This window comes from Simochromis diagramma, unplaced genomic scaffold (assembly GCF_900408965.1).
Source record: "Simochromis diagramma unplaced genomic scaffold, fSimDia1.1 OVJJ01000596.1, whole genome shotgun sequence".
Taxonomy (NCBI): domain Eukaryota; kingdom Metazoa; phylum Chordata; class Actinopteri; order Cichliformes; family Cichlidae; genus Simochromis; species Simochromis diagramma.
Genome location: NW_024387245.1, coordinates 14,324,921 through 14,339,108, shown reverse-complemented (window position 1 = coordinate 14,339,108; position 14,188 = coordinate 14,324,921). Strand labels below are relative to the sequence as shown.

At 38.5% G+C, this 14,188-nt stretch overlaps 1 protein-coding gene across 1 annotated transcript in view; it reads right to left on the bottom strand.

The window, feature by feature from the left end:
* Nucleotides 1-382: 382 nt before the first annotated feature.
* The window catches only part of si:dkey-112m2.1 (transmembrane protein 132C), a 175,523-nt gene continuing 161,717 nt past the window's right edge, over nt 383-14,188 (bottom strand). The window contains exons 8-10 of the mRNA XM_040000154.1: nt 10,733-11,042; nt 2,274-2,465; nt 383-1,666 (exon numbers count right to left, since the gene is read on the bottom strand). Coding sequence (XP_039856088.1) covers nt 584-1,666; nt 2,274-2,465; nt 10,733-11,042 — 1,585 coding nt within the window. The 3' untranslated portion in view covers nt 383-583. The remainder of the gene's footprint in view (nt 1,667-2,273; nt 2,466-10,732; nt 11,043-14,188) is intronic.

The following is a 14,188-nucleotide window of genomic DNA, read 5'->3' as shown; positions in this document are numbered from 1 at the left end:
GCTTTCTGGAGACAAAACTAACTGAAAAGAAACTAAAGCAAAACAAAACCATACATCACTTTAAAAAATGTTGCTATACATACAGTCCTTCCAAATTAAACTCTGCTTTTATTTACAATACAAAATTTCTTTTAACCTTACTCTCCTAGATTCAATAATTTCTGACAGGGAAAGAAGCCTCTAGAAAAATAACAGAAAGTCGCAAAAATTACAACAAACGTGATATTAAAACATGGCGATTTGAAAAAACAAAACACAAAACAAAGCGGTGTAGATGGTGCGTAGGAAAGAAAACTAGAAACAAAGAACATACATTTAATTTAAGCAACAATACCAATTTCACATTTTCCTCTTGATCCTGTGGTGTTGTGGTATCTTTTTGTAGTCCATAGCTTGACCTTTTCTGAGTACTTTCATGAAAAAACAGAGGCTGAATGCACTATCCTCTTGCTATGGTAAGGTGTACAGTTTAACAGCGGCTTCAGTCTCTTCTTCACCTCTCCTTCGTAACCCTCCTTCCCTTGTTAGTCTGAAGGCATTCAGGTGAGTTTCTCTTTAGTTCAATGAAAACACCCAGTACCCCCTATGCAATGTTCTTAATTGCGTTCTCATTAAGCTTTTCCATGTAGTTCCTAAGATCCTTTGAGTCTCCGAGCTCGATGTCTGGACATACCCATTTTATCTCACTGGTCTGCACTAGTGCTAAGGGGCTGAGGGCAGGACACCCATTACTCGACTTGACACTTGAAAAAGTGGTGAACTTCACCCTCTTTCTCTTGGTGGTGGGTGAGTTAAGTGACTCATTCCTGTGATCCCTCCCACTTGAGCTACATCCTGCTCCACCAGTATTACCTCGCTGGAGGCCTCCATTTAATAGCTGACTACCTTCTTCTAGGGTACCGCCCAGTTCGTCCTGCTGCTGTTGTTGGAGACAAAGCCCCTCCTCTTGGCCAAGCCAAACCCAGTCATGTGCATGAGGCATTGCCTCTGGAGCCTCCAAGGAGAACTGCTTGCTACGGTACTTGTATGCATAAGAGATGCAGTTAATGAGAAAAACCAAGATGGCCAGACAGAAAACTCCCAGCAGGGCATACATACCGATCTCCAAGTCCGTCAGGCCTCGTCGGGAGGTCAGCAAGTCCTCATCGGTGCTGCGGCTCCGGGGCAGCTCGGCCTGATCGGGATATTCAGAGAATTCATTTGGAGCCCTTGCTCCAACTTCTGCTGAAAGACGGCCCCCACTTGGCTTTACTGGAACATGGCCCCTGATGGTAGTGGCTCCACGGTTATTTAACCCAGTTTCCATGTCAGAGATAGATCCGCCATAATATGGAGGGTCAGGGCGTGTACGTCGGCCACCTGGTTGTCTGAATTGTTCCTCTGTTTGACCAAGTCTTACATGTGTGCTCACCATTCCTGTGGCTAAAACAGTATGTCGTTTTCCCTTCTGGCACATTTCTGATGGGCTCATTTCAACACGTACAAGCAAACCTTGACCTTCTCCTTTGGCAACAATGATAGGCCACTTCCATGCTGGACTTTGCTGCACCACCACAACCTGTTCATCCAATGAGGTGGCTGCTAGGGTAAAATGGGCAGGGTTGTAGTTATCTAGAGGAGTCATGGATCCGTCACTGAAATGAAGCCAAGCACTGATGAGGGACTCCTAAGAAATCAAAACAAAAAAACAAACAAACAAACAAAAAACCCCAACGTTACACAGTGAAAAAAATATGATTCACAATTCTTATTAATACATAAGGACCATAAACTAAAAACAGACACTAAAAAATAAAGTAGAGGAACATGGAGGACAGAAAAGTCAGTGTTAACAAGGGTTCATTGAAACAATTGGATAGAACGGATACAAAACTATTCTCCTGAAAGCTAAATATCCTCTCTAGGGAAAGAGACTGTAGCCTACCTTCATTTGAAATTATAATTATAGGAATAACAGAGCTGTTCCATGGTTAGAGATGCAAATCAAAGAGAAAGCTTTGTATATGAAAAGTGAATTAATTCTAAACAACAATGAATACCATAGACTTCGTAATAAACCTAATCCATTTCTAAACTTGCAAGCTATTATGACTGGGCTGAGCATAAAGCCAAATAAGAAGCCAAATCAGACTCACAGAAAAATGCTAATTTTGCATCAACAAGTCCACTCTAGTCTTACTGTTGGATGAGCAGTTATTAGTCAAATTGCCATGTAAAACATTTATACTGTATGTCTATATTACCTATATTATATATTATTATAGAAGTCATACCTGCTTGAGAGATTCAATAACTTCCTGTGTTGTTGCAGTGGCAACAATAGCCCTGTTGCTGCCTGGGCTGAGCTGCAGGGACAGAGTTAATCCAGATACCAACTGCACCCCTAGCTCTGTCACGCTCACTTTATCATCCACCACTCTGATGCTCCTTTCAGCCAGGACTGATGATGTCAGAGGGGACAGCACCTGGAACACATAAAAAAACAAACAAAAAAAACCCCTTATTGCTTTGTTACTAATGGTAGTTCATTAGGATTTTGTTGTTTATAGTGGTGTCAACGTAAAGGATCAGATGTCTTTTCCCACAGCCCTTCTGCTAAATCCTGGAATTTAAATGGAGTTTTGGCAAAGGTAGTTCCTTCTCAGAATACATATTTACAGAGTACGCCAACTGTTGTCAAATTTAAGTCGGTACAATATATGTGCAATCACCACATATTGAAAATGCATGGTTTTAAACTGCTCTCCCAAATGACACAGAATAAAAGTATTTTGTGACAACCTGGTCGCCAGGAAGACATTGTTTGTCCATGTTTTTGTATTAGAAAAAAACAGTAGTATAAAACTAAGGGAGATTTTATAGTTGATTTCAACTGTAGCCACAGCTCACACTAAACATTCCTGACTTCGGAATAAATAAATATAACTGACTCCTTACTAAAGCAATAGAAAAACTGACCTTGCTAATGCTTAGGAAATTATAAACTAGAGCAAAAACCACAGTTACAAACATAAAACACCATCCTATGAACAGACACATTATAAACACCAAAAGAAAAAAACGTTTTAATGATTTATCTTCCCTGTGAAGCCCTCAAGTATACGTTGGCTTCCTAAATTGGCACTAAGTGATCAAAACTTTGAGAACTGTGCCCTAAGGGTAGCGCCCCAAGAACTACATAACTTCAAGGGTTATTTTTCTGTTTGTATTCACATCACCAGTAGAAACATTTGAAATTATGTAACAGCCGTCTGGCATTTGGTATGTGTCACAGTTGGGATGTATTTCCTCCACAACATATAGTCTTATTAAAGCCTTGGCTTCACTGTCAGTCCAATGTTTTACCAATGTTTGTTTTTTTTCTTCTTTTTTTATCATAGCAAGTGCTGGTGTCAGTCTGATGCTGTGTCAATCAAAGGTCCCTGGTGTGCCAGGAGAATACGTACCGGGAGCTAGGAGCTCAGAAAAAGCCCTGAGAACTGACTTCTAAGGCCTTTGATGTTTCTTAGATCCTGCAGTGCAAGCACGAAGAAAGGCGGTTCTTCCTTCCACAATTATAAGAACTTCCTATGGTCTAAAAGCGCTTCATCGTAGCCATTATGACTTAAGAATGATTGTGGTCAAAGCAGATTTAGTTTCTTGAACACACACACAAAAAAAAAATCATACTTTTTCAGCCCTGGAACAAAAAATGCAGTAAACATATGCTTTTGATTGGTAGAGAAAAAAAAAAAATACCATTCTTTTGTATTCTTTAGCCTAAACTTTCGTATTTTATGATTTTATATTCTGTGATTATAAAAACAGGCACATACTAACACATGAAGTGCTCCTAAACTCACATGGCAAAAACGATCTCCTCCCTAATAGCACACTCTCTAAGTCTCTGAGTTGCCAGAGGTGTAAGCATGTAAATAGTTGTGATATTGTTATGATATGAGAATCCCTCCCATCCGCTCCAATTAGGGCTCCCGTCTCTCCTCCTGCCGCCCCCACATGGCTGCATTTACCAGCCATAATGAACTGTCAGCACAGATCACTGCCTCATTTGTACAGACCGATTCCATGTTTTCTTCTCTTTGGTTTAGCTCTTTGCATTTTTTCTTTGCATCGCTACTCACACAATGAAACTGATATCTGAATGTTAAACAGCATAAATGAGCATGGTCTCAAAACAGGCTTCAACCTGATCTTTGATGTAAAAGCAAACATTAAAGAACCAGACAGCTGGTAAATATGAAGATTATTGGATATTTTCAAAAATAAAGAATAATAAAAATAAAGATACACACTAATTGATGTGAAATCTGGGTTTTCTTTCTTTTTTACAGACAAAAAGGAAAGCAAAATGAGCAAAAAAAAAAAAAAAAAAAAATACAGCTGCTGGTTTGTTATATTATTTTAGAGTTTGCAGCAGCCATTTATTCTTCAAGTAAATCCACCATCATTATCTTTTCTTTTCCTCCAACATTGGATGCTTAGATCCATTTTATTCCAGTTTATAATAAAATTAAATAAAAACGGATTCGGAGATGACGCATACTTGCTAGGAACTTAAGATATTAAAATAGAAGCAAGGAAATTGGTATATAAGGCAAAGTTTGAGAAGTTAAGAAGAAGTCCATTTTGGAGAAGGATAAGAATGACCTGTATCATTCTCCTCTAAAGGTATAATCTATAAACCTACTATAGAGCTGTCCACACGATGTCAGAAGTGATTTTAGCATCGCTCAAAAAGGAACAATACTCCTCTCCACCAAACCCCAACTCCATACTAACAATGCCCACACTTTCTACTGCTCTCATCTTGGGATGTCAAGATTCTTTTCCCCAGTTCTGTGATGGAAGTCAGATCCCTTCTTCTAACCCCTTCATCAGTCTCCTTTGTCCATTTTTTAGAAATGTTCTGTCTCTGCTTCACACCATTAGAGAAACCGCAAACACTGCTTTTGGCCTACATCCATATTCGTGAGAGTCTCCCAGAAGACTTCCAGAGATGTCAAGTCCCTTCCTTATTCTGGCTCTAGAGTTTACAGATTCCTTCATTCTTCCTCGAGAGAGCAATTAAGTACTCCTTTCAGGTTTACTACTATCTATTCACAGCTGTCAGAGCTGCCTTGTCTTGTATGAACCTGAAATCCCATGTGCACCTGGAACTAGTCTGGTGCAACCGATACTAATATATAAAATCTACTGAGGCTCACACAATGAGTCTCAGACTTACAAACTAACACATTTGCAAAGGTTAATAGCTTAATGTGTTTTGCATGTAAGCACTCTATCCATAACATGAAAGGCAGTGCTTAAATGGATTTGTTACTTTCTTTTGCCACACTATCAAACTTGCAGCATAGTGTATATTGGCGATCACATTTCCAATTCCCTACCTGATATAGAATCTTCTAGAATCAATGACATTTTGAAATCTTTGCCTTTAGTTACACATAATCAAAGTTTTCCATTATAATACTTCAAAGCTGAATCTAAATGAAACTGTATTACCACTCTATCATATGGTAGCACTGGAAAAGATAAAAGGTTATACTCACAGGACTTTATTATGTGGAATGGGCCTAAATTAATTCAGACTATTGGCTGATTTAACAACCTACACAACTGTCAGATGTAAAACTGTAAATGCTACTTTCTAGGTCTAACAAGACCTTGGGTATATTTTTTTAAATGGGCTTCCATTTGTGAGTAACTACTTATCCTATTCAGGGTCCATGGCTCGTGTATTTACGAAGAAAAGAAAAAAAAACATTGCAACTTTGCTTTTCAATCTTCTTTTTACATATCTGAATAAAATCTACAGTAGAAGAACAAAAAAGACAAAATGTTTGAAAATAATGAGTATATGTTCCTCTTGCACATTCCTCTAATAAGCTACACTTGCGGGTTATTAGTGTAATACTACAATATGTCCACCTGTATAAATACTATTTTTAAAATTGCATTTAAGATGTTGGGAATGAACCAATATAACAAACCAAAAATTGTAGTTCTGCCTCTGTACACTGCCACAGTGTATTTTAAATAAAACAATCAATTTGTGATTGTAGTGCAGACTTTTAGTTTTAATTCAAAGGGTTTCACAAAACTTTTCCATTAACACTTTAGGAATTACACACATGCACATACAATATACACAGTTCCCCATTTTTGGAAGCTCAGAATTAATCCGGTCGTTAAGTCTGACGTCACTAGCCGTGTTTGGACCTAAACTCCGCTGCAGGTCCATATATCAAACGATCACTATGGCATTACTGAGAGTTGAAAAACTGTCTAAAGTCTTTCATCTTTAATAAAATGATCAGCGTTCTGCTCTACCAGGTGTAACAATTGAGTTTAACATCCAGGCATCCATGAAAACGGAATTTATGACATTTAACGGAGTTAGAAGTTAGCAGGAAGTTAGCTCGCTAGCTTCTATCTAAATACAATATAGCATGTCCTGACTGCGGGGTTTTGGAAACAAATTAAAACGTACAGCTCTGTTATCACTTCCAGCATAAATGAAGACAGAAAACTAAACAGCAGTGACGTTTGTAGGGTTACTGAAGTTTGGCTAGCTGCTATATAATGATGTTCTACGTGACCGCTAGCGACACAGCTATGTTAGCATAATATAAACAAGCTAACTTTTTTCCACTCGATAAAAGTTAACGTGAGTGTTCTCGGTGGTCAGGAACAAATGTAATCGCATGGCAGGATGCTGTAAAAGGACCAAACTTCAGCCAGGAGAATAACTGAGATAATCCATCCACAATACGAGGTTAGTCATTCATATACTGCTTCATGGGCTGGGCTGTAGTTACATTCTAACGTTTTAAAACTGAGCTTAAATAAATGATTAGCGGTAATAAAAGCCCAGGGAGGTCAACAGTGATCACTGACTGTTTTAGGAGCTTTTTGAGATTAAATAGAAGAAAATACATAACATTAAACATGTTAACAACATAAAAGCCATATTAAACGCAGACTACTTTAGGCCCGGAAGTAGGATTCGTCACGTCATCACTTAATGACCGGATAGGACAGTCGACTGAAAAGCGGTTTCATGGTCAGGTGAGATGTGACAAATTAATTAGGCATATCTAAAGTTGACTCAAAATTTTGAATTTGTATTTTATTGCTTTGCAATGTAATTTTAAATATGAAAGCCTAACAGATGTGAGTGCAAGTAGGGGAGGCTGTTACTAGGTTGGAAAAAAACCCCAAAATAAATAAATCAGAAGTTTAGCAAAAAACTTTAGTGTCCAACAGAACAATTTAGTACATTCTTGAAAAGAAGGAATGCACTGACTAGCTTATAAACACCAAAAGGCCTCAAAGACTACAGAAGACAACAGACTTATTTCCATGGTTAAGAAAAGCAACTTCATGAGATCTAACCAAGTCTAACCAAGTGAAGAACACTTGAGAGGAGGTAGGAATTCATTTGCAATATCTGCAATCAAGAGAAACCTTAATAAATGGAAATCCAGAGCAAGGTGCAAACCACCGGTTTCCCAACAAAACACAACATTGTACAGATGAAATGAAAATTAACTTGTGCCAGAATAATGTGAAGGAAAGAAAAAGTACGGAAAAGGAAAAGAGCAACTTCAGTATACCTCATTACCCGTCTAACACGGTGGAGACAATGTTATGGGATGGACATGTAAGACTCAATAGCATTGATGTGACTGCTGATAGATGTAGAAGGACATTTTCTGAAATGTACAACATTATAATCTTCTAGGGTTCAGCCAAATGCAACCCAAGGGTTATTCAAGGTAAAGACATAAAATGTTTTTTTGTTACTGAAGACAAAACTGAAGGCAGAGAGAGAGAAGTGAAAGTGGCTGCAGTCAAGTCTTAGCAGAAAATTTCAAGGGAGTAAACACAGTATTTGGTGATGTCCATGAGTTCTACACTTCAGACAGTCATTGACTACAAAGGACTTTGATCCAAGTCTTAAAAAATAATCCTCATATTTTGAAATTATGTTTGTATGTCCGATTAATGTTGAGCCCTTGAAAATGGGAGACCATGGATAAGAATATCTCCACAGAAAAAAACCTTGAATTAAAGCTGGAAGTGCACTTCAATTGATTTTTTGATTTAAAATCCACTGTGATAAAATGAGAAAAATTGTTTCTTTGTCCAACAAATTATGGACCTATAACTGAGAAGCACAAGTCATAGAAAGAGTGATGCTGAAATAGGTTGTGCTGATTTTAAGAGAAAATAAAACATAAAAAGGCTTGAATACCACCACCAGTAGTTCATTTGTCACGATCCGCAGTGGCAGACCGAGTGGAGAGTGTGTGGAGGACTCAGGTGCAGACACAGGCGAAGACACGAAACTGAGTTCAAACGAAAAGCGAGCCTTTATTTTGGCTGATGACATGGCGGTCAAACAAGGCAGAAGTACAGTGACGAAACTAAACTATAACTAAACTGGGAAACTGGTACTATGATGCCACAGAAAACTATGAATGCAAACATGGTGGGTGAGAACACAGACGACGCGACACTGAACACACCAAGGCTGAGGACTAAATACACACATGAGGTGATCAGGGGAAGTGGAGACACATGGGGACACAGCTGACTAGAATGAAACATAATGACAACACAGCGGAGAGTAAACTAAATGCAGTGAACAGACTCTTTCAAAATAAAACAGGAAACACGGAGACATAGATATGAAACGAAAGAGACAACAAGAGCCACACAGACATGACACATAACGGGTAGGCACACGAACCAGGGAGACCGACTACAGGGGAAGATGACAGAAACGATAACATGAACTTGACAATATAAGACACACAGACATAAACACATGAAGGGCAAGGGAGACTTAACACAAGGGTAATACAATAACAAATGAGCTAGAATAACTTAATGAACCTAAACAAACAATAAACATCAAAATAGACTAAAACGCAAAACACTGAGTCGCACGACCATGACATCATTAGGCTGACTGTTGGGCTTATGGAGCTGATTCTGTCATTTGTCCACCTACTACACTAAGCTTTAACATGATTTCACTCGATGAAGCCCATAAACTTTGACTTGACCAGCATGGCATGCCAAGCACTACACTAAAAATACATAAGCTGATAGCACACAGGCAACAACGTAGACTTAAAATGGACAGCTGGATAGCTGCAGACTATTCAAAACTTTCTCTGCATTTTGATTTAATTAACACAAGCTACTTTCATATATCGCTTTATCTGTAATTTAAATTTTGCTGTGACCAGTGGTGAAAGAAGCACTTGTTCTTGTCTCACACATTCACATACAACTAGCAGCCACGATACTAACAAGTGAAATAAATAAGGTCGGATCTGTTGTGGTGGCACAATAGTAACCCATGTGGATTTAGAGTAATACTGAAGTGTAGCTGATTGAACATAACCTTAAATTTAAAAAGAAAATGGAAGGTTTCACAACGCCATTTGACTGCTTCAACAACTGATGTTCATTTAGTGTGTGAGAACATGTGCTATACTGAGAAACGCCTTATTGGATTATTGGATAAATAGTATTCTGAGATACACGGTGAAAGGGTCACAGAATGAGAGGCTGCACAGGTGCAAGCTTTTACAAGACGTGCCATGAAGGCATGTTTCTTTGTCAACTCATAATAGGCTTAAGTGTTTGTGCCATGTTGCAATCAATATAGTTGTTTTTATATCTTATTCCGTTTAGACTAAAAAAACATTCTACCATACTCTGCACAGACTCTTTCAGTCCATAACTGCTTCACCATATGTTCATCAGCTTATTGTTAACCTTTTATGTCTGTCTGTCTGTCTTACTTTCTATCCATCTATCTGATTGATATCTATCTTTATATCTATCATGACCCCGAATTGGATAACTTCTCTTAAATGTGATAATATGATGATTATTTATCTGTGGCTTACAAATTCAAATAACATTTTGAACATTAATATTGGAGCAGATGACCATTAACTTTTTAAAAATTTAGTAGACTAATGGTATCTTTAGTGGAGAATTAAAGTTATGCTTTCTATGTGTGTCTTGTCCCTGCATTTATAAACAAACTAGAAAGCCACATTCTGCTCCGCATTGACAAAGCAAAGCGGCTGAGCACAGTTTGGAGCTTTTCAGCTTGAAAAAACTTGAAACCCTGTTGGGTAATATTGACTGTGACAATAAGATGGATAAGACCAGAGTCAACAGTGGTCCGACTTTTTCTATTCAGTTGTTTTGGTCCATCGTGCTTGTGCTTTGCTTAATTCATACATTTCTAATACTTCAATGTCAACCTAATCAAAATACTTTGCATTAAAAGAGTCTAGATGACTGGATTTGCTTTATTGCTTTTAGACTTCTCATTGTAATTTTCCTAATCCACTTGCCAGGTTACTTTACTGCTGCGTCTATGTCAGTTTATCAGTTCAAATACGTCTGATATTGTGCTCACTTGTGACCTTTTGTTTGGCTGCCAAAACAACCAAGCCAGTCAGGTCATTTAATCGAGTAAAGCTGCATGTTTCCTTAGTAACAACAAAGACTGTATTGCAGTGGCTGATTCAAGCATTAGTTACTACAGCTTCTGTGACAGCTACAATTTAGGTCTATGAGATGAACGTGTAAATCCCCACTGATCAGTCATGGCAAAACAATCTTGACAGCCACACTGCAGAGACATGCAGTACAACTTCTGCTTTAGAAACTGTGATGAAATATACATAAATACAACCTGTAGTTTGGTGTTTCCAGTGCTCAGCCCGATTACGACCTGGTCATCCAGAAGCTGGGCAACCTTTGGGTCCTCCACCCTCAGAGACTCCTTCACCAACTGTGTCACATCCACCTGCCAGTCGGTGCCCAGCAGGAAGGTCTGCTGGCCCAGTACATCTTCCTCCATGGCTCCTCTACTTTCACTGATGTCAGCCACAAAGTGGGTGAGGATGCGCAGAGTGGTGCTTTGGTACTGGGCAACACAAGCAGTCTCTGTCCTCCCCTCTACTGGATCGACACCATCCTTATCATCTGTGACCCTCTCGTACCTAATGAAGAATGAAAAGAGGAAAACGCTGATCAACTGCTGGCAAGGCTGAAGAGCAGGGATATCATAAACCCATGTCAGACTGTGTTTGAGGTAAAAAGCACTGAGAGCTCTCTGTGTGGACTCTGTGTCACCATTAGTGTCCATGAAGTAGAAACTCTCTGATGTAAAGTATTTACTGCTGTCAAATCATCTGCTGTGTGCTTTGCTGCAAGTTCGCCTGACTTTCCAAAAGTAATAGCCTCCCATTATTTTCAAAAATCCCTTAAAAACAGCTTGCAGAGAGAAACTGCCACCCGGCTTGCGTTCTCATTTTCTTTAAAAGAGCAACTGATATTTTTCTGTGTACCTGCTATTTATTTGGCTCACAGAAAACACTCTGCAATTTTGGCATCTCAGAAAACGTTTCCTAAAAAAAATCAATGTTTTTAAACTCACAGCTGGATATTTGTAAAGCATTTGTTCTACACTCTTGCTCCTATTTAAGTGGAGCTTATACAGCCCTTTATTTTTATTTATCTAAAAAAAGAAGCCAACCAACGCCCCACAGATAAATCTGAACATGGTGGAAAAGAATGAAGGAGAAATAATCCTTTAATGGTAGCAACTACAGAAATCCGTTTTTATTTGCGTGCTAATAGGTGCACACCTAGCCCAGACCCAAGATGGCAGTAAAATACAAACACCAGAAATGTTCAGAGTGACAAGTATTTGCAATACTTGCCAGACCTCACAAATAATTGTCTTAATCAGTATTGTTTGGCCTATAAAAGAGGTTGAGTCTTAAAAAAAAAAAGGTTTAGCAGAGAGCTGAAGCTCCTCCTTGCCTAGTTTGCTAACGGCCAATTTTTTGGATCAAATATTTTCATTTCCTGAAATTCTTTTTTTCCATTCAGGGCTAAAGACGAGAGGGACCGCTTACCTGTTATCAACACACAGTTTAAAGTCAAGCATCCCTTATGGCACCAGCATGCATCAGTGCACATGCCATGAGTAACCTGCACACTTGGAGCAACATTTCCTGTCATTCAGAGGATCTTTTTTCAGTAAAGGCCTTGCTAATTTAAGCAGGTCGATGGCAAATCACATTCTGCTGTTATTACACCAACCTTAATTAATAATAATAATAATGGATTGGATTTATATAGCGCTTTTCAAGGCACCCAAAGCGCTTTACAATACCACTATTCATTCACTCTCACATTCATTAATTAAAAGTGTTTGGATATTAAACTTGCCTGCTGTCTATACCTGTCACCCATTTATAATAAGTAGAATGAGAAATATGAGCTCTCTTGAACTTTTATCACATATGAAACAGAAATGGACCCAAATGCTTACAGTATTTTAAAAAAATGCAATGCAACACAATGGTAAACATGCCCCTATTTGAACTTTTTTAAAAGTGTCTTTGTGCTACTTGTTGTTTTCTGAATTAATTGCAGTGTTTAAATCATTTGCAAAGGATTTTCTTACACACCAACTGGAAATGCTGTTGTAATAATAAAAATGTACATTTCTAAAATACTGTAAATATCCCACTGGCCTGTCTGTGCTGTATTTTCTTATTGGTATGTCTTACTATTCCTGTTAAGGCACAAGACACACACATTATTCTCATCCATCTCCACTCTATATTCCATTAGTATATATCACTCGCCTATAAATCTGTTTTTCTTCTCTCTTTTTTCGTCCTGTGCTATGCCATCATCATTGCTCTCACACTGTGTGTCTGCCTCATTCTATATTCTCAACATAAACTTGTTATTGGACTTCCTTGTAATCTATTTTTCCAACTTTCTTCCTCTGCTTTTCTCTCCCTCTTCTCCTTGCTCTCACCTCATATTGTCTTATTCTTTCAAGCTCTGCCTGCCTCTTTTTACCGGTCAGGTGGCCGGGGGTGGAGTGACAGTGACAGTTCCCATTAGGTTTAATGAGGTATGGCCGGTCTGGCAGGAAAACGGGCTGACAGGTTAACATGATGTGGCCCAATGGCTTGGCTTAGTTATAACCTGCCTTCCCCATCCCCTCCCAGGTTCTTATTCCACATCAGCAAAAGGACGGCACTTTAAACCAAGGTGACACTATTTGCTGGCATCAGAAACAGGAGGTCAGGACATGTTTGTAGCAGGAAGTGAGAGGTCAGCCATAGCACTTTTGTCAATGTACACATAAGCACACTGACCCATGAAAGCATTAATAAACCAGTGCCACCCCTGTTAAAGTACACATAACACACGTTCTTCACACAGTGATGCGCTTGAAAGAAATGATTGATGTGATCTTGCTTAGGTAGCAGGGGGCATTTGTGTTAGAGTGCCACCCTGTGGGTGGTACGCTAATGTGAGGAAATGTGAGGTATTTCTGAGTTGAAATAATCTCTAAGACTCCTTAGTTAGCATTTACACTGCTTTCTTTAATTGAAAACATAAATATAAATTAAAAAGTGTTTGTACACATGATATATACACCATAACTACCCCTGCTGCAATAATGAATGACATTATTTTGACATATTTCATCATTACATACTACATAACATGTTTTCCAGTTCAGAAATAGTAAACATGGCCATTTTGAAAGCGGCGTCACTATTACTGAAAAAAGAACAAATTTTAAAAAAACTGTCTTCATAAGAAGTTGGGCCAACACCATGAGTGTCCTGATGGTTGAGTTGGTGCCTATGAAGGCCATGCCATATGACCTACATCATATCAAACCACACAGACTGATTTGGGCTGACCCTTCCATCCAAGGTGACAATACCGATATCCATATAATCTTTAAAACTTACCTTACCTATTCTGAAAGCATCAGAATAGGTATCTATCACTCATTACTCACTCATTACTCTATCACTCATTACTCACTGCAACAAATCATGACATGTATGTCATCTGCTAGCTCATGTAACCGCTGCTTTCATTCCACAGTATAATTCATGAATGTATATCTTGGCTCAAAGACAAAGATGGTAAACACTGGGGCGCAGGGAACAATCTGAATCTTGTTCACTTTATAAACACAACAGTGCTCTATTGTTTCTTCAACATAGTCACTATAAATATGATCACAGTAAATCATAATTATAAAAGCTATTATTAAATGTAAATTAGTCACTGTGCTTCACTGGTCTTTGATATTGAA